The sequence below is a fragment of the Lathamus discolor genome, chromosome 5 (genome assembly GCF_037157495.1).
Source record: "Lathamus discolor isolate bLatDis1 chromosome 5, bLatDis1.hap1, whole genome shotgun sequence".
Classification (NCBI taxonomy): domain Eukaryota; kingdom Metazoa; phylum Chordata; class Aves; order Psittaciformes; family Psittacidae; genus Lathamus; species Lathamus discolor.
In genome coordinates, this window is record NC_088888.1 from 121549116 (window position 1) to 121569814 (window position 20699).

Consider the following 20699-nt stretch of genomic DNA (forward strand, 5'->3'; position numbering starts at 1 on the left):
AGCAATGATTTAAAAAGCAGACATGTGTATGTATCTAAGTATCTGTATGGGATATAAAATCACTGCGTCCTTGTCATCTCCAAGATGTGGGATTCACACAGCTTGGCACCTTCTCAGTCTGTCGATTCAGAATCCTACACTGAAAGTTTTCATTGGTGGGGGAATCGCTTTGCCATCCCTCCTCCAGTCTCCCTGTTGTGCTTGCCAGAGCAAAGAGACAGAGGTTACAAGTGGAAATGCCTGTTGGGGTTTCCTCTAGTACATGATCAAACAAGTGCAGTGACATTAAGCTGGATGCTTAGGAAACCTGGTTGCTGTCCAGTTGCTTATGTAGTTTAAATGAAGCTCTCTTAAATCTTCAGGGCAAAGATGATGTTTACGATCGTATGCTGCTAGACTACTTCTTTTCTTATCATCAGTTCATCCACCTACTCTGTCGAGTTGCAATCAACTGTGAAAAGTTTACTGAAACTTTAGTTAAAATGAGTAAGTATGAAGGTGAAACAGCCGAAGGATTTTGTTCTGTGATAACTGTGAGCACTTCTCCACTACATTTTATGTTCAGAATCTATATTGTTCTGGACATTATTTTGTATCCACAAATAGTGTGGTTTGGTGTGTATGATGTATTTACAGTCTTACCTACATGACTGTCCAGAGAGGAGCTGAGGCAACTAGTGAGAATTCAGTCTCCTTCCACATTTAGAGGTTAATACAAGGGCTCACTGAAGCTGTATTATTTTTTGGTTGGCAGTTTAAATGGCTTTGGATCAGATCCCGAATCCTCAGCAGTGACACGCAATTAATGGCACTTACCAGCAGCCTGCCCAGAGGGATGTACATGATCATCCAGACGATGCTAGTTCTGTTCATACCAACCTGGGTTGGTTTTACCCCGTAGTTTTTTTAACCATCACAACATTCAGTTACAGTTATAACCATTCAGTCCTGTAGTTTGTACCCAATACTTGTTTCAGCTCTGCCAGTAGAGACCGCCAGTATTTGGGTTTCCTCCTGTCACAATGTAAACCTGGTTTTGGGGTGTGAACAAGGCATTTGTGGCTTTATCTGATGACTCCAGCCATTCAGCTGGCTCTGCAGCACCACATCCTGCCTTTAGTTGGCCCGTTACATCCATGTGCTACTCTAGAGGCATAGTGTGGGGGGTTTAAATTCCTTCCGCCGCAGGCCCGGGATGAGCCGAGTTACCCAGCATGGTAAGTGCAGGGGCACATACCCCAGTGCCACACAGTTACTACAGGGACACAGACACGGGGAAACATCTCACTTCAGTTGTCTAAAAGGTAGCTGTATAGCCAGGTCTTCCTCTGATCTGTGTGGAGAGATGGAGATTGCTTCCAAGAGAAACTAAGTCTTCTGATGCTTAAATAGCTTAAGCAGAATGAACCACCTCCTGCAAATACCTGCCGCTTTTGTTTACTCTGCCTGTAGAAGCTGTTGACTATGATTAAATACCACTTCTAGACAAAATTAATCTTGCCCAAAGAGCAGTGATAGTAGCAATGTTCTTTTGACCCCCTGAACCATCCAGCTGCTCATTGTTTGTCACACTCTTCTGGTTGTCACTCCAGCATTATTAATACTCCCTATAGGTTGTGTTAATGATAAAGATAACAGTGGTGATAGGGCTAGTAAAGAAGATTTGCCTTTTACATGCTATTTAAAAAAAAAAAAAGCTATTAGAATCATAGAGCAGAATCACAGAATGGTTTGGGTTAGAAAGGACCTTAAGATCATCCAGTTCCAACCCCCCTACCATTTAAAACCTTTAAGTTCTGTACTGACCAGGTGAAACTGTGAAGCAGTAATAACCTGACGACAAACCCAGAACTAAATCCAGCTCTTCAGCTTTTTACATTTCATAGAATAATCATAGAATCATAGAATAGTTAGGGTTGGAAAGGACCTCAAGATCATCCAGTTCCAACCCCCCTGCCATGGGCAGGGACACCTCACACTAAACCATCTCACCCAAGGCTTCATCCAACCTGGCCTTGAGCAATGCCAGGGATGGAGCACTCACAGCCTCCCTGGGCAACCCATTCCAGTGTCTCACCACCCTAACAGGAAAGAATTTCCTCCTTATATCCAGTCTAAACTTCCCCTGTTTAAGTTTGAACCCGTTACCCCTTGTCCTGTCACTACAGTCCCTGACGAAGAGTCCCTCCCCAGCATCCCTATAGGCCCCCTTCAGGTACTGGAAGGCCGCTCTGAGGTCTCCACGCAGCCTTCTCTTCTCCAGGCTGAACAGCCCCAACTTCCTCAGCCTGTCTTCATATGGGAGGTGCTCCAGTCCCCTGATCATCCTCGTGGCCTCCTCTGGACTTGTTAATGAAGGGATACCTCTACTTATTAAATGCCCTATAAAAACTTTATACACACACACACACTAGGTCTTTCTGATTGTAAAAACTGCTTAGAATGTGGCCTTATGAAATGATACGGTGCCTTGGTACTGCTGCTACCAAGAGGTGAGTATCTCCAAGTGAATTCTCACAGGCTATCTTATTTCTCCTAAAATTGCAGGTGTGCTAGTTGCATATGAAGGTTTGCCACTTCACCTTGCGCTATTCCCCAAGCTTTGGACTGAGCTTTGTCAGACTCAGGTAAGAGTCAGTGAGTTTGAGAGCTAACGGAATGGAAACACAGGCAAAATACAATGAATGGGAAACAGAGATCAGCCTGTAACTAGTGGGTATTGTTTAATTATTCCAACTAGCAGTATTTTGAATAGAAAATACCTCTGCTGATGTTTTCTGTCATGTGATAAAACCTGATAAATCAAGTCAATACACCTGGGCCCTGCAAAAACTGAGGCAGCAACTTCACACAGTGTAACATTGGTTATGTGGTGGTCTGTGCAGTGCACAAAATCTGCTGCATCCTGCCTTGGTGAGCTCCCAGCTTTTTATGTAGCTTAAACACTGATCTGATGAGATAAAAACTGGGAGATCTCCAAGTCTGGACACTATTGTGTGCCCAGTGCATGTTGGCTCACAGATGAGGAGACGCTGGCCCTTCACATACATACTGACTGCAATAAACTGGCATTCCCACAGAACAAATGTCATAAAGGAGAATGTGAAATAGTAACTACAATAACTTGTACCACATCCTGGTACCTGATTGCCCTGAAATACAGTTATCAGTAAGAACAGTCCAATACCGCAGTGCTGTACTCCCAGGGATGACTTTGCCATCCCCTCTCTGTCTCTTCACCAGTCCCCGATGTCCAAGAACTGTGTGAAGCTCCTCTGTGAAGACCCGGTTTTTGCAGAGTATATAAAGTGCATTCTGATGGATGAAAGGACCTTTCTTAACAACAACATTGTGTACACCTTCCTGACCCACTTCCTTCTCAAGGTACGTGGCTTTTAGCAACCATTCCTGTTTCAAGGAATGCATTCCAGTGTTTGTTGTGGTTTAAACAAAATACATTCTTCTCACAGGTCCAGGGGCAGGTGTTTTCTGAAGCAAACTGTGCCAACTTAATCAACACTCTAATTACGAACCTAATTAATCAGTATCAAAGCCTAGAATCTGACTTCAGCAACCAGAGAGTTGAAATTTCCAAAGCAAGCTCTACTTTAAACGGGGTGAGTCTTTTCTAAGCCCTTCAAGCATTGGCATGGATTAGGAGACAGCGTATTTGCCCTTGGAAACTCCTCAGTGCCATGTGCCAAGCTCTAATCAAAGAGGGGGCTGTTGTTACCCTCACCTGTCTGCTGGGAAATGTGACCCCTGCCAGCAAGATAGTTAATGCTAGAAACATTCTAACCCAGCAACAGATTTCATCCTACATTAAGCAGCGCACTGTTGTCTACTTAGGACAGATCTACGTTAAAGTCAGCACATTAGTAATGAGTGGGAAAGTTCAGTAGTGTAAGTATGTTTAGAATTTGATCTTTTGGATGTTCAGAACGTGAAGCCTCTGCTCGTTGCACAGATCTCTGTGTGGGATTAATCAAACATGAGTTTGAAATAAGGCTGGTGAAATTGGTTTGCTTCTGTGTTTTTAGGACCTCCGCGCACTTGCCTTGCTGCTTTCGGTGCACACTCCCAAACAGCTCAACTCAGCCCTGATTCCAACCTTACAAGAGCTTTTAAGCAAATGTAGAACTTGTCAGCAACAGAGGAACTCACTACAAGAGCAAGAAGCCAAAGAAAGAAAAACTAAAGGTTTGCTTTCTCTTATAAATGTCACTCAGACTAAGGTTTTGCAAACTTCCACAAGATTAATGTGCACATTGTTTTCTTACCACAGTAGATTGGGCCATTTCTTGGCTTCAATCCCCAGTGCTAAACAAGAAGTATTATTTTATTATGAAGCTAAAATTCTAAGCAGTTCCATGCCTAAAAATGTAATAAATTTGGGTGCATGTATGGCATGAAAAACATAGAGCCATAGAATGGTTTGGGTTGGAAAGGACCTTAAGATCATCCAATTCCAAACCCCTGCCATGGGCAGGGACAACTCACACTAAACCATCTCACCCAAGGCTCTGTCCAGCCTGGCCTTGAACACTGCCAGCGATGGAGCATTCACAACATCTTTGAGCAACCCATTCCAGTGCTTCACCACCCTTACAGTAAAGAACTTCTGCCTTATATCTAATCTAAACTTCCCCTGTTTCAGTTTTAACCCATTACCCCTTGTCCTGTCACTACAGTTCCTAATGAAGAGTCCCTCCCCAGCATCCCTATAGGCCCCTTTCAGATACTGGAAGCTGCTATGATGTCCCCACGCAGCCTTCTCTTCTCCAGGCTGAACAGCCCCAACTTCCTCAGCCTGTCTTCATACGGGAGGTGCTCCAGTCCCCTGATCATCCTCGTGGCCTCCTCTGGACTTGCTCCAACAGCTCCATGTCTTTTCCCTAAGCGATTTTCCCTGTTCCTTGCAGATGATGAAGGAGCTACTCCTGTGAAGAGGCGGCGGGTGAGCAGCGACGAGGAGCACACTGTAGATAGCTGTATCAGTGACATAAAAACTGAACCCCGGGAGGCCTTGACCCCGACGAGCACTTCAGATAACGAGACACGGGACTCTTCCATCATCGACCCGGGCACTGAGCAAGATCCTCCTTCCCCCGAGAACAGTTCTGTCAAGGAGTACAGAATGGAAGTTCCATCTTCATTTTCCGAAGACATCATGTTAGCGACGCGGCCGCAGCATGTGGACGAGCAGGCAGGAAACGGTAAATTTGAAGAATGCAAAGAGTTTAAAGACCTGCAAACTTCCAAGGATCCCATTGGAGCCGAGGAGGACTCGGAGTTTCCCTCCACGTCGATTTCAGCGGTTTTATCCGACCTCGCAGATCTGAGAGGCTGTGATGGTCAAGCCTTACCATCCCAGGACCCCGAAACTAGTTTATCAATCAGCTGTGGCCATTCCAGAGGACTCTTCAGTCACATGCCGCAGCATGACATTTTAGACATCCTGTGTAGGACCATTGAGTCTACGATTCACGTGGTCACAAGGATATCTGGAAAAGGAAACCAAGCTGCTTCTTGACATTAGATGGAGCATGTCTGCTTTTAAGTCTTTCTTTTATTTTTCTCTCCTTCCTTCCTTCCTTCCCCTCCACCCCCAAAAAACGCTGTTTGTATAAGTTTTGCTTATTTCTGGTTTTGTGCTTCAGTTTGTCCAGTGCTCTCTGCTTGAATGGCAAGATAGATTTATTACGCTTCCTTCTTGGTCAGGCAGAACTCAAGATTTGGGTTGGTTTTTCTTTTTTTTTCCATTTGATTTTCTGTTTTCTTTTGCATCTACCGTACACTTTCTTAAAGGGCAATCAGATAATGGGTATGTTTTATGTAATTAAGAGTTCACTGTAGTGGCTTTCATTTAATATTGGCTGTCTGGGAGAACAGGGCCTCCTGGCCCTGGATGATGTAATTTAAACTTATGGCATTTTTACTGTGTATAATATGGTGTCCTCTGTGCCAGTTTTGTACCTTATAATAGAGGCAGATTGCCTCAGATCGCTGTGGTTCTTATTATCAAAAATTAAGTTTACTTGTATACTAAACAACCACAAGAAATTTGATTCTGTAAAGAATCCTCTTTAGCTGTGGCCTGGCAGTATATATATGGTGCTTTATTTAACAGAATACCTGTGGAGGAAATAAAGCACACTTGATGTAAAATTAATCGTTTTATTTTTATTGACATGATCAATTGCTATTCTGTGCACTTCATTAAACTGATTGTGATGACTTTTCATTTGTTTATAATATGTGGCTTCAGTCTTTGGATTTCCCAGCAAAGACAACTTTGAAACAGCTGCAGAGAGGAACGATGATCAGTTGTATATAATCGATGTAAAGCTTGGTCCTCTTCTGGTTTACTTTGCATGGATGTTCAGTCACACAGTTGAGAGGGCCTGGTGGTTGTTGACTTTCTCCCCCCTATGTTGGAACGCGAAGAGGTGCAGAAGCCAGTGGAACTTTTCATTTCCTTAACTCTGACCTGTGTTAGCCGTGTTTTATGCCTGCACCATCCATAGATTTGCTTCCTTTTCCCCTCCACCTGCTGCCCAGGGGCCTGCTCCCTCTGGCTGTTGCTTTCTTGATGGCTTCTGCACCCCTCAAATGCTGGAATGACTTTATCATCTTTCCCTGTCCCACTTCCTCCTGTGATTTCCGAGCAATATCCATTATTTCCTATGTGACTTTTCAGACTGTCAATGATACTGGTTTTAATATCTGATTAAACTCCATTTTCAGCTTCATTTTCCAGTTGCTTAGCTCATTTGTTTCTCTATTGTCTTCATGATGCATCTATCTGGGCCTTTTTTCTTCCAAAGTCCTTCATTCTACCATTTAATGTAGTTGAGCATCATTTGCTTCTCCACGATTCTACTATGTGATGCTTTTGTGGCTCCTCTTACTCTCCTTGAATCTCCTCAGTATTTTTAGCCTACAAGCAATAATTTGTCTTTAAAGTTTACACGTTATATTCCCCTTAATCAGCACTTTTACTCCTGCAATTAGACACTGTATTGATGCTGGTGAGTGCTTAAGTTGGTCTCATTATTCAGACGTGAAGTAATTATGGTTTCACTCCCTTTAGGAGTAATTTTATTACTGTTTCTGATCAACTTCTCCATAGATTGTAACTTCAGAGGAATAACTCAAAGCCTCTCCCTAATGAGTATCAGAGTTCATCTGCCGTCTTCCACCAAGCCTACTAGTTGCGGTTGGATTACGATGTGTGTAGGAAGATACCTTCAAGATACACCTTCAAGAGCTGGAGCAGCCATTCTAACCCTTGGGTGAGTAATCTCAGTTAATTCCTCCTGTTAAAGATGTGCATCTGATCCTTGGGACGCTGTCAGATAGTGCCCTTTGGTGGCTTTAGCTTCACATAGAGGATGACATCACACCGTAATTCTGGTATTAAAGCAAGGAATTCTGTCTTTTGTGATGTTTCTTTCTCATTATTTCAACCCCCGCTTTGTGACGTGTGCCAAGTACAAACAGTATTTAAGTGTTGCATCCTTCTTGCTCTCCTGTGCTCCCAGATGAATGTCAGCACTTTGATGCTGGTTACTGACCTGGGTCTTCGTTTGCTCCTGCAGACCCATATATGCCATTGGCCAGTGCTGTCAGTAGTTATATTGTATTGTCAATTACTTTCTCACAAACACGGGTGTCTAGCGGCACTTGGAACGCCAGCAGAAGTCCATTTATAATGATTTTCCATTAACAAGGACTCCTGAAAGTTACAATTCCATGTGACGTCTCAGGGTTGTGGGGTGTTGGGATTTGCTGGCTCCTTAAGCCAAGCACCTTTACACAGTTAAGATACATCTAAGAGATGTTAGGCCAGCAGCTCCTTTGCAGCCTCTTCTGAAAGCTTGAGCAAACGTTACAAGATGCTAGAGAGCACGTTGTGAGCTGTAAGTATTTATCCTGTAGGTCTCAACTGACTGAACTGAATAGCACCTCTTTTATTTTGCTTGAAAACTGGTGCCGGGCTGCCAGCAGAGTAACTGTCCTTCCTGCTCCTCCCTCACATCACCTTCCCATCGCCCCCCTGCAGTATTCCTGTGATTTTTACCGGGAGTGTTTCCCCGCTACTCATCTCCTCTTCCCTACCCTTGTCTGCCCCTGCTGCTTTATCTTCCTGTGGGTCCCTCATGTTCCATGCTCTGTAAGTGACCATTTCTTCCACAGTATTCCCCTTCTTTAAATCATTTTCTGATTTGTATTCCTTTGCATTCCAGAATGCTTTTTTATCCCTGTCTTTGACAACCCCATCTTTAACCGACATCCTCATCTCTTAAAGCTCTCATTCTGTTCCATGGCTCATCCCACCTCTCATGTGATTGTGCATTTCTTCCTGGAATTCCCACCTCCCTTTTAACCCCTTCACAATTCAGCTTTTAGGATACGTTCTCCTCTCCCTGTGCAGAGTCCCCAGTAGCCAGTCCCTGCCCCTGCACTCGGGACTGTCGAGACCATCCTCTGCACTGATTTCTGGCTGTAGCCGTACAAACCATGGCCTTCCCATTTAATCTGTTTTCCTTTTGGCTTTCTCAGAGACCAGGTGGGTGTCCAGAACCTTACATTATAAAAGCACTACATCACAAGCAAAGCTATCTGTCTCTCCCTGTTTCTGCTCTGTTGCTTACTGCATACTGTTTGCTCTCCCTGGAACGTCCTCCGTGCTCATTAGTCTCTTTAAAACAGGAATTCCAGTAAATTTGAACACACTCCCACAATCTCCATACATCTGTCTCCACTCCTGGCATTCTTCCCTTTTGTTATACTGGGGAGAATTCCAGGGTATGGAGCTCTTCATGGGGACTTGTTTAGAAACCAAGCTACCTTCATGATACTGTAATTCCATCATGTATGAGCCTATGGTATTATCATCAGCAGCCTGTTACTAAATGATGTGTGATTCCTAACTGCTCCCTCCAGCTCAGGGGCTGGGGATAACAAAGGAGTTTTAACATCCTTTGGGTTTACTAATTAGATAGTCTAGGAGGAATTTCAGCACTCCAGAATGGATTTTGCCTCTGTAAGCTAGTGACTGCCCGTTTGCTGCAGCTGATGGTGCTGGGAAGCCTCCTGCTGTGGGGAAAATGAACTTCTCTTTGATTTTCTCCATTCCAAGGTAACAGTGTGCAGAAATTGAACTTCCAGGTCAGCGACACAACACTGGTGTCAGCTGCACATGCGGTGCAGATGGGAAGAATGCAGGGATGCTGGGGAAGGAAAAAGACATCCTGGTTTCTCCACCTGCAACAACAGCCACTGGGGGCTGTTTGTGGCTGGGATGCTGTCTGCCCCTTTCTTATGCCAGGCTGCCTTACCAGCAGGGTAGGTACTTCATGGTTGTAACCTAAGAAAGGTTGTACATGTTATCACACCCACAGCTGTGCAGGCACGAGGGAACAGGAACACTTAAAGATGTGTCCTCTGCAGTTCACTGCCCTCACCTTGGCCCTCCCAGCAGCCACTGCCACAGTTCTCTGGGGTCCCACCTCTGAAGTGAGTGGTGTGACACTGGACACACAAGTAAGTCACTTCTGTAACGCCAGTAGTCAGCAGTTGGTGCAGCTGAATGCTCCTGCTTGTGGGAGGACACAAGAAAACTGAGACTAGTAAAACACACAAGGGGTGGGCAGTTGTGACCCTATAGAGGAAGGGCTTTCTTAGGAGGGAGAACTGGCGAGGAAGTACAAGGGCTGTAGCACAGTTGTAATCACACGGAACAGCCCACTCTCACATACTGAATTATCACGAAATGGGTCATTACACAAAAAGCTGTTGAGCCTGCTCTGTCTTAAACCTAGATTTTGTGTTTAAAGGTTCCTTCCATCAACCAAGACTCTAAATCATTTCTGTATTCCAGCTGTTAGGCTCTTTGTCCTCAAATGTTTATTACAAAAGGCTACTACATTCTGAGCATGCAGAAAGATGCTAAAACGGGACACTTCAAGAGGTTGTTCTCCACCCTCTATCTGGACACCTGAAACACCAGCACCACCACACTCAGTAACCAGTTTGTACATTTACTTCGTCACTATGGGGTGTTCCTTTGTGTTACTACAACAAACCTCACTGAAGTGCAAAGGGGGTAATAACTGACTGCAGCCCTTCCAGGGAAAACCTCACCTGTGGGAAAGAGCAGCACGTTTCTATTAGCTCCTGGATGATGTGAAGTTATGGGTGGTAAGGCTGCCATCGGTTGGTGGAGGGTAAAGATGAAGGCTGTAGGACTTAACTTCTACACACTCATTTAGTTTGGCAGTATCAGTTAACGGAGAAAACAAACTGCATGTAAAATAACCTTTTATTGAGTCAACCACATTTTCCAAAGGTATTTTACCCCTTTTTTTTGGTCAATTTGTTTCAAATTGCATACTTAATTCATACACTTTTTATAAAACATTTAAGTTCTCCTCGCTAACCTCAACGTAAGAGTAACAATTCTCTACCTTCAGCAGCCCAGCTCTGCTCCTGTCATGTTTCTCCAACAAGCAGTTGCTCTCCTGAATCTGAGCTACAGCACTGCAGAGGCCCATAAATGATTGGAGGGGAAGTGGCACAGGATTGCAAAGAGAAAGCATTATTACTGTTGGTTTCTTCCAAAGGGAATTCCACGCTGAGGTCAAGTAAGTGCATGCAGGCTTACCAGTGGTAACTGTTGTACCACCCAGAACGCGGGTTGGTAATGATCTTTCCCTAAAATTGGCTACAGAGTTAGAAACAAATTCAGTTTGCAGTTAAAGCCATTTTAAGAAGTATTTAAAGATGCTGTAAGTGAAATCCCTCCCATTTCTTACAAGATTTAATGTATCAATAGTTTTATAATCCCTTTTAGTTCACCTCTGATGGGAACCCCGTGTCCTTGAGGGATTTAGGTTTTCCACTGGATACACTGAATATTAAAGAACAGCAAATGCTTCCTACTGGTTCATGTCACTTACCTACCTATGATGGTGCTTCACTGCAGCTGCATCATTACTACTTTAGATTTAGTTGCAAGCAAGCAGAAGAGAGATCAGTTTCCCCCAGTAAAGCTGTTTACAGCCGGAGTCTGCATTACGTGCATCCTCATTCACTAAAAATCCATAAATAATGCTTAAATTATATACAGTATCGGACGTGGCTCTTTATTCCTCCCACAAATAAATTACTCCTTTTAAAAAAACCAAATGTTAACAAAGTATAAAAAGTAATGCCCTAACAAAACGACGGAGCTGTCATCATTCCATGGTGTCTTTGGCCTGCTGGAGTAAAACATGGATTTCTTCAAAATACTGCTGCTTCCAACACTGCCTTGTGCTGTCTTCACTAGAGACGGGAACTCCTTTGCACTCTACCTGCAGTTCTGTTTGAGCAGCCATATCCTTGAAACTCAAGGCAACCACTGCATAATGTTCTGGGGGAAGAAAATAAGACATTTCAATAAAGTGGGTTTTAAAGGATCCATGTCTGTTGTTGCTAATTTCCTGTCTGCTTTTGCCTATGAGCAAAGCTTCTTTTCACAGCCCACAGCAGCTATGGTCGTGAGGCTGTCTCCAGAGAATACAAGGCACCAGTCCTGTTTGCTCCTTCTCCCTGCCAAGTGTAGCTGCTATCAGAGGCGCTCAGAAAGACTCACCATCGGGCCAGCTTCTACACCTCCACTTCAGGACAATTCTTTGGCTTGGCACCTGGAAGAAGAGCAGAAGGTTCTCCTCATTAGCGTTGGAGACACTTCACATTACAACTACTCCATGCTAATTCTCCCTGAAAAGCCAGAGGAGCGGCGGTTTATGTAGTAGGTAACACAGAGATTGGGGTTTGGTTTTTAAATAAACTGTTTTCATCAAGGTCTCTGCTTCCTGCCTTCCACTGTGCTGTTTTCTGCATGGGTTAAGGTCAGGCTGATCACTTATTAAACATCTAACACTGGTTTTCTTGCAGACCTTGAAATGGGCATAGGGAATGGTTTCACCTCTGAAATCTGTAAGCATGCCAGAGCCTGCCCATGATTTTCTGTTAAGCAGCTGGGCCTGCCTGAATGTCTGGGTTAGGCAGCACTGCATGAAAATGATTTACGGCCTGCACCAGCTCATGTGCAAAGGGAGGCACCGCTTCAGTGCAAGCATCCAGTCGGCTGAAGGCTGGCCTGAACCAGCTCAATGTTTTCACTAAGCCATTGAGTTTATGTTGATCTAGACTGTTCACCTAAATAGTTCCTCATCCGATTGCAAAGGCTGATGACAGTAACTGACCTCCCTCATGGGCTGTCACTACTGAAGCCAAGCTCAGGCGTAACAGTGCTGCAGTGTCTGTGTTCCAGACCCTTCCTCATGTCAGCAACAAATCCTACTAGGCTGGACCAAGAATCCAGTTTTCCAAGTCCAGCTGTTGGTGATACTCGCTGCCTGCAAGGTACCTGTAAGGTACCAAGTCTAAGCTCAGCAACTGTGAAAATGGATTTCAGAGGTTTCACAAATGGAGCTGAGCTCTAATTGTCAAAAGCCCCAAATGGAACAGAGATCCTTTTTCCAGTTACAAGAAAAACTGATATGGGAGATAAACCTTAAACCCAGTAAAAGGGGATGGTGCTGAGAGTTTTCTACCCCAGAGCAGGTCAGCACCTGCTGTTTTGATGGGGAAGAAAAACCCCACACAATAATAGCAATTGTTTTGGCTTTGAAAAGAGGAACTCAACATTCATTACAGAAACTGAACTGTCAGGAACTTTCTTATGCTCCATTTTTACCTCAGAGAAGAAGGCACCACTGCCACCCCCCCATGTTTAAAGTGCAAGGCAGGGACGTTTTACCAGTTCTGTGTATTCACCGCTGACAGAGCCATCAAACATCTGAAGCTTGCCTCCTTTCTCAGCTTCAATCACAGCAGGGCACTTAGAAAACTTCTGCACCAGCTAGCAAAACCAGAACACAGCACAAGTCACCTCACTGCAACGCTGCACTGATACATTATGCACATTGGGCGAGACAAGGGAGGGCTGCTGAAGAAATTAACTAAACTAATACACATAAGCATCATCAAGCACTAACTGGGTGGTTCATTTTATGCAGCACTCCACTGAGCTCCGTGGTGGGCCCAGTGAGGTGACAATGATGTAGTGGCAAATATAAAGGCTAATACAGGCTGTAGCCACCTGCAAGGGGCATGGACAAAGCACACAGAGATATACACATAGACATGACTGGTTTGGGAATGACTGAGACCTAACAGCACCTCCAGGAAGGTGCAGGAGAGCTGCTGAGAGCCATTGGTGTTTCCCACTGGAGGCACTGGGATTGTGATTTGAAGTTCTCTGATACCAGCCCAGGCTCTTCTGAATTATGAGTAATTTTCTGTTTCATACCCTGTAAGCGACAGCGTCTTCTCATCCAATGCTTAACCTGCAAGCTGTGGACCACAGCAGCACCACTACTGAGCACTTGAGGCTCATTTCTTGCTTACACAACTATTCAGCTATAACAGCATCCACATGACATCATACTGCCCATTGAAAGCATCACTTACTTCCTTAGTTGTGAAGATGCTGTAAAGTTCATCTGCTGGAGAGTTGAAGATTTCTCTCATAAGTATCTTCACTGTTGGGATTTTTACACCAACTATATCCTGTGGTGAAACAGAATCCTGCAAAGAAAAGACCACTCGCATCAGTGCGTGCAGGGTCAAACACAAGTCTGGCATGACAGGAATGGTGGTACCTGTGCATTCTTAAACATACTGTGTTGTGACTAGATGTCAGTTACACAATGTATTCCCATAGTTACTTGACAGTATTATTAATTAGGATTCACTAAATTAAGCGTGTGATCTGCTCTAAAGCCACCTGAAGCTAACTTTAGCCTGGAGGAAGGGATCTGTGCAGGTGGATTCCAGCTTCACCCTGCTGGAGCCACAACCATCACAGAACAAAGCCCCGAGGGGTACATAAATGATTCCTTCCTTCCCTGGCAAGCCCATGCCCAGGAGCTGCGATGGGTCCTTGCTGTATTGCAGGCCCTGGTCACAGCAGTGAGAAGGGAGTTACACCCCAAAGCCTTTCACTTTTGCAGGTGGCCACGGGAATACACAGATGTGACCATAGCAAAAGCTGGAGGGGCTACATTGATGGCAAACTTAAGCTTTAACACACAAAGCCAACGTACTTGCATGGTGTGCCCACTTAGTTTTCGCTCAGTGGCCAGCTCCTGACCACCAGTAGCTTTTGTTGGCAGAATCATTCCCAAGGTAAACTCTGGAATAAAGAAAAGCACTTTTCAGCATGAAACCCAGCTGTAAAAACCACCCTGCCTAACAAAGACTGCTAGAATGGGAGCACAGAATGGGACATACAACTCCAGTCCAGCTTCCTCACCTCACCTGTATGGTTTATACTAGTAACAGAGCCTAACGGTGATCTCTAAAAACACAGGTTTTCCAAAGCTAACCCAGATTACTACCATCTGCCCACTAAGTATTGCACCATTTCTGCAAAGCCCTGACCAGTCTGGCAGAGAACCAGCAAGCTGAGGGTCAGGCACTGCTTTGCCAGCCAAGCAGTCAGGCCGCTGACAGTGGTGGCTGTGGGCGGTGTGTAACACAATCCAGGCTGGCTCACTGCAGAAGCTTCTGGACGCTGCCACGTTTGACAGCAGTAATGGGTTTGACTTGGTAGGATTAACTTCTGTCATCTCAGCTGGTGGCAGTTAAAACCAATACAAACCCAAGGACCTGTCAATGTATCACCAGTCTGTTCAGGAAAGCAGCCTGCGTAAAACCGTCCTTAGCACAAAGGTTTGATTTACCTGTTTTAAGTGCTTTCAGATAATCTCTCAAGGCCTCTCTGACTTTTGTGGTTCCTTCAGTTCTCATAAGATCCTTCAGGACATCGCCTTCCCCTTTCTTTTTGCTAACATTTATCTAGAAACAGAAAAATTCCAAGATCTGAGGCGTCTGAACATGAGCCTGCTGGGTTCTGGCAACAGAAGAAAGTATTCTGGCTCTGTTCACTACGTTCAGAGGACAGCTTCAACTTCATTATCTTCTCAGTTTATCCCACCTTTGCTAAAAACACATTCTCTTGGGTTTAGACTTAAATGCTGTACGTCACCTCCACAATAGCTTAGTCGAGTTCATCAAGTATAAGCAGAGCTGCCTACTACACAGCCGAGGCTGAGGAACCTGTGGAAGCCTCAGTACCGACTGCTGCTGCACAACCAACAGGGAGGGTCCTTAAGTTCTCAGGGTTTGGGTGTTTTAACACTACAATGAGCAAAGTTCTTCTCAACCTCGTGGTTAACACATTGACACAAACAGTAATTAGCAGAGTAAGTTGTGCACATTCCTAGTAGGTAAATCTGAGAACAGACATAAGTCATTAGCCTAAGTATAAGAAACAAAAGCATGAAATAAACTATCCAAGCGTAATTATCCCACTTAATCACAGGATAAAGCAAAACACGATGCCTCTATGTTGATTAATGATTTAAGAATTCTGAACCTATACAGCCATATCAGTATTTCACACCTACCTCTGTATCATCTACCTCATTTTCTTCTGACAGGTTAGGAATTTCAACAGATCCCTTATGTTTCTCACCAGACTCTTTCACTGTACCTGTATTAACATAACGAATTCTTAAATGCATTATTAAAAACTATTTCCCCCGTAGCAAGACTTTTAGGCTCGGAAATGAGTTGTACAAAAGCGTTACTGGAAGCAAGCTGCCTGGAACGCGATTTAAAGGAACTGAACAGCAACCAAAAGTCTCAAAGGTAAATTCAGCAGTAAAGTTTCCCAGTAAACTCTTCCCAGGACTGTATGTTCCTGTATGGATGCATAAGATCATTACACGCACACAGGTACTCGTTTTGCCACTGCTCTCACCTTCAGCTGTCAGTTGTTCCGATACGCTACGCTTACAACTTCTTGTGTTGTGGCTGCCAACACAGAACGTGTATCTAGAAGGGGGTAGGGGAAAAATAACTTCCTCTTCCCTAAACATGTCTGCCCTTTATTTAGAAGCTCCCCAGAATGCTTTTATCTGCTTCCTGAATATCCGAAAAGCTTCCAACATACAGGCATGTTACTGTGAAACATACGTGTGTGTAACAGGTATGCGGTGCTCTTCTGCTCACAGCTTTACTGCAAACGGCCTGTGATCACTGCACACGCCAGAAAGACTGCAAGAACAGAAGTTACCCTCTGCTCCTGCATCCTCCTGGGCAAAGGCCCACCATCACTTACTGACTGCTAATGGCTATGGGATATGACCCTGCACTGCACTTTCTTACCTCATGCCTGACACTGAAAAGGCTGAATTTAAGGACTGATGCTTTTTTTAATCTTACACTCATGACTCTTCCCCCCGGCCTTGCAAAAGCATTTAGTTATTTAAATTAATCCACTGTTTAGACCATGTCAAGATCTCTTTAGAAAGCAACAGCAAAACATGCAGTTCTGCCCCAAATCCGGTTATCTGCGTACTGTTTTATCAGCTCAGCTGTCAAACCACAACAAGCTTTAGCGGTCTATCAGCAGAACTCTGAACACACAAACAACCCAGTGTCAAGCATGACTGCAGAAGGGGAATTACCAGGAAGGAGATACAATATTTCTTTGGATTCTCTCAGCCTCAAAGGAGCTACTTAGATCCAGCTTCTGCTTAACATCACTCTCCTTCCATTATTTTTAATTACTAGCCTGAAACAACCCCCCCACAGGGGTAACCTATGGCAGGGGGGTTGGAACTGGATGATCTTGAGGTCCTTTCCAACCCTAACTATTCTATGATTCTAATATAACCCAACATGCTGCTGGTCAAGTACATGAACAAATGCTCGGATGCTTCTTGGCAAGTCAAAGACCACATGATGGTTACTGACACCAAGTAGAGCACGGAGCAAAGATCCCTTCCTGGTTGGGACCCAATGAAGCAAAGGGCACTATGCAAATCTGCTAACCCAGGCACAGGCAACCACATCCATGCAGGGAAAAGCTAAGCTAAAAGACCTCTCTTGGGCATCTCCAAGTCTCCCGAGAGAACCTGTTAGCTCAAGTACGAAGCCATGTGAACTAGGCCAATTATCCCAGTAAAACCCTTCTGGTACACAATAAATCACACACATCCACCTCAGTTTGCTCTTTCCTGCTTTCTCCCAGCTCCAGGATTAGTACAGAGAAAACCACACAACACTACCTTTGCACACAGCAAAGCCAATCTTCTTTCCAGCTACTCTCCCCAAGAAGGAAGTGCACGTATGCAGGAAGCAGATTTTAGGCACAAAACACAAACCTGACTTATACCCGCTCATTTTACTAACAATTTTCACAACTCTTACAATAAAGAATCCCAAATGACACGGGCCACAGAACAACTTTAAATTCATTAAACCAGTAAATAGATGGGGTTCTTCCCTTTCAAAAGACTGCTTGTCCAAGGGGTAAATGCAGATGGTACCGTACTGGACAGCAAAGTTGTGCCAGCTAACAGCAGCGTAGGCAGCACACGAGTACAGCTCTGCATTTTTAGCATCACTGCAATGTAGGCAAAACTATTACCTATTTATTAAGGAAATAATCCCATTGTTGGCTGGAAACCCACAGGACTCCAATAACAGACCTAAGAACACATCATTCTTTTCTGTCCTGCCAATTCAGTACTTCAGAAAAAGAACTGTGAAGGCCCGTGTCTCAGGAGCTCCTACCTATAAACCCACTGCTGAAATACCCAAGTTTTACAAGGACACACACGTGTTCACCGAGCTTCCACCACAGCATAGAATAAGCCATAAAAATCCTCACTACACCTTCAAACAGACTGCAGAAGAGCCATTTTGCTCAACTTTAGTGCCATTAATTACCCTGAGTGCCTCACTTTCTTGCTGCTCTGTAACCTACATTGCTACAGGAAATGTTTTTCCAACGTTAGCCTTTCCAAACTGCCTGCGGATTTCAGCTTGTCCTTATGCACCCACATCTTAATCATGGCTTGAACTCCCAGCTACGCCACAAGCCTTGTAGCAGGATCTAATTACAGCAATTAGTGTTTTTAGCGGTTCAGTTTGAACTCTCATGTCTAATTCAGAGCTCGCAGAAAACACTATCAGATTAACAGAGAAAACCGTCAGCCCCTGCTCTTATAGGATTTCACTGTGTAGCAGCAAACGCCTTTAAACTGAGCTCTCAAAGACCTTATCCACTCACCACAACACTGAGCAAAGTGCCTGATCAAAACAGAGTTCTCCAGAGGTAAACTCTGGAAAGCAGAAAGACCAAGCAGAGGAAAAAGAACGCAGAAAGGATCTGTACACAAATACAAACCAAACACTGCTTCTGCCTACTTCTAAGCTTTGCTCACGGAAATACACCCAGCAAACGAACCAGCGTTGAACACTGACCCTTCAAACACCCAAACAAACGGAACACCAAAAAGCCGATTTCACTTATTTAAACGGCACTGGTACGAACTGAAGGCCAGAGGATAACGTTTGCCTTCCTCTCTGCTCACGTTTAGCTCACAACTGTATGTATGTTCGTAGCTTATAACACACTTGTAACATTTAAAACACATCTCTCAACGTGAACTTCTTTAAGTCCCCTGTTACTGCGGGAGCAGGACCTCAATTGCAAGTCTGTTCCAACAGCAGCACTGGCCTCAGCATCCAAAGGAACACTGAAGTTCCAGTCAGGAAAACTGGAAGAAAACAGGAGAAACAGCCTTTAGGAAGTGCATTGGAGAGGGCACCATGAAACAGAGAAGCGCAGAACACAGGCACCACTGCAACAGCATCACCTCAAACACTGATCCAGAGACTACCAAACTGTTCTGGGGCACTGCTATTGCTGTACGGCCCCTGCTATTCCCACCTCCTACAGGAACAACCGAGGCCTGAGAAGCGCATGCAGTATTTTGGGGAGGAACAGCTGTCATTTGACATTCCGATATCCAGGCACAATTCACTGTGCAGGCAGGCTCTTTTTATCAGCTCTTCCTGCCTTTTACTGCAATACAAGAGATGCTCCGCAGCCTGCCACCAAGTTTTAGGCATCTCATGCAGGAATACAATCCCTTGTTACTACTAGAAGACACATTACCAGGTCAGTCTGCAGACAAAGAGACGCCACGGGACACGCACGGCAGAGGACGAACCTCCAGTTCAGTGTGGCCAGGGGACGCAGCACAGCCCCTTTATCCCACACAATCACGATTTGCAGCTTCCTTATTCCCACTGAATGTTTTCTCCTCATGCAATTCATCATCCTCAGTGTACCGGACACGGGGTTTCTAGGAACACACGCATCGCGGATCTCCTGCCTCCTGCTATCAGCACAGCTGCAGCTCGCGCACAGCCGGCGCTGGGACAGCTCAAGCCCGCTGTTACGAGCAATAGGGATCTCACAACACATTTACTGCCTGCAAAGCAGAACGACGGGGCTGCGAGCGGCCTGCTCGAGTGGAAGGCGTCCCTACCAGCGGCAGCGGCTGGGACCGGATGAGCTTTAGGGCCCTGTCCACCCTCTTCCATGTCTCTATGAATACCGTGCTGTTCAAACAGCCCTAAAATGCAGGTGTAGCGCAAAACAAACCGAGGTTAGAGCACGAGAAGCCGGGGTTTCGCCGTTACTTAAATACAAGCACAGAGTTGGGGCCCACGCCGCTCCCCGGTTCCGATCCAGTTTACCACAGCACCCGCGCTTCCCCAGCCCCAGGCAGAGCTCCCGTCCCAGCGCCATCGCACCCGGGCACATCAGGGCCAGCAGCGCCAGACCAGGACCAACCCCAGGCCAGCCGCCCCCAGCGCGCAGCCCCCCTGCCCTCCTGCCCCCGGTACCTCTCCAGCTGAGGCGCAGGTTCCACTCGTAGAAGAAGATGAGCTTCCCCTTGCGGCTGCTGCAGGACGCTTCGCCCTCCACGTGCTTCAGGTCACTGATCTCGCAGCGCCCGGCCTCGCCCTCCACCACCAGCCCCACCAGCACCTCCTTCAGCTTGCTCTTGGACCAGCTGGTCGCGTCCCGCTCCGTCCTGGCCCCGGGGAGCGCCGCCGTTAACGGCGAACCCATGGGGTGTCCGTCCCCGTCCCCCCCCGTTCCCGTTCCTCTCCCCGCTCCCCTCAGGGGCCGCCCCTCACCAGTGCCAGTTGTTGACGTTGGTGGCGTCCGCGCGCTCCTCCACGATCCAGCGCGGGTCCCCCTGGCCCCACTTGGCCATGGCGCAGCCCCGGCCCCGCGCCGAACGTGCCAGAACCTTCCCCGCCCCCGCCCCGCGCGCAGGAGGAAGAGGAAGGCGAGGCCGCACCGCCCTTCCTCTGCCCCCCCCCCCCCCCCCCCCGCGCCTCAGGAGGGAGCGCGGAGGAGGCAGGGCCGCGGCTCAGGGAGGGGCGGCCCCGCTGCCTCGCAGGCCCTGGCGGGCGGCTCCGGAGCCGGCGCCCCGGGCATAGGTGAGCAGGGCGGGGAAGGGCCTCTGGGAGCAGCCCGGGTGCCAAGGGCACCGCTAACCCAGGGCACTGAGGCCTCGTCTCCACGGTGTGTGCACACTTGCAGGGCCGGTGCCTGCAGCCCTGCCCTGGGCAGCCTGTTCCAATGCCTGAGCACCCTCTGGGGCAGGAATCGTTCCTCAGCTCCATCTAAACCTGCCCTGGGGCAGCTTGAGGCCGGTTCCTCTTGTCCCATCCCTTGTTCCCTGGGGTTAACCAGCCCTGCG

At 46.2% G+C, this 20699-nt stretch overlaps 2 protein-coding genes across 7 annotated transcripts in view; one reads left to right on the plus strand and one right to left on the minus strand.

Moving 5' to 3' along the window:
* The window catches only part of USP34 (ubiquitin specific peptidase 34), a 139303-nt gene extending 132551 nt beyond the window's left edge, over positions 1 to 6752 (plus strand). For all 6 annotated transcript variants that reach the window (XM_065682384.1, XM_065682385.1, XM_065682386.1 and 3 more), the window contains 6 exons: positions 363 to 486; positions 2548 to 2627; positions 3244 to 3384; positions 3471 to 3617; positions 4041 to 4200; positions 4923 to 6752. In XM_065682384.1, coding sequence (XP_065538456.1) covers positions 363 to 486; positions 2548 to 2627; positions 3244 to 3384; positions 3471 to 3617; positions 4041 to 4200; positions 4923 to 5533 — 1263 coding nt within the window. In that variant the 3' untranslated portion in view covers positions 5534 to 6752. The remainder of the gene's footprint in view (positions 1 to 362; positions 487 to 2547; positions 2628 to 3243; positions 3385 to 3470; positions 3618 to 4040; positions 4201 to 4922) is intronic.
* A 3557-nt stretch (positions 6753 to 10309) lies between these two features.
* On the minus strand, positions 10310 to 20244 carry LOC136015853 (activator of 90 kDa heat shock protein ATPase homolog 2-like). The gene is made up of 9 exons (XM_065682391.1): positions 20128 to 20244; positions 19831 to 20021; positions 15528 to 15613; positions 14802 to 14916; positions 14163 to 14251; positions 13528 to 13644; positions 12815 to 12916; positions 11642 to 11693; positions 10310 to 11419 (listed from the first exon to the last, which is right to left on the minus strand). Exons 1-9 carry the CDS (start codon positions 20205 to 20207, stop codon positions 11244 to 11246), a joined length of 1008 nt encoding a protein of 335 aa, XP_065538463.1. The 5' UTR covers positions 20208 to 20244; the 3' UTR covers positions 10310 to 11243.
* Positions 20245 to 20699: the final 455 nt, after the last annotated feature.

Coding starts and splice junctions, on each gene's coding strand:
- LOC136015853 (XM_065682391.1), bottom strand. CDS start 20,207: ATGGCCAAGTGGGGCCAGGGGGACCCGCGCTGGATCGTGGAGGAGCGC. Junction 13,645..14,162: donor TAAGTGGGCACACCATGCAA/GTACGTTGGCTT, acceptor TTTTCTTTGCAG/GATTCTGTTTCACCACAGGA. Junction 11,694..12,814: donor GCGGTGAATACACAGAACTG/GTAAAACGTCCC, acceptor CTCTTCTTCCAG/GTGCCAAGCCAAAGAATTGT.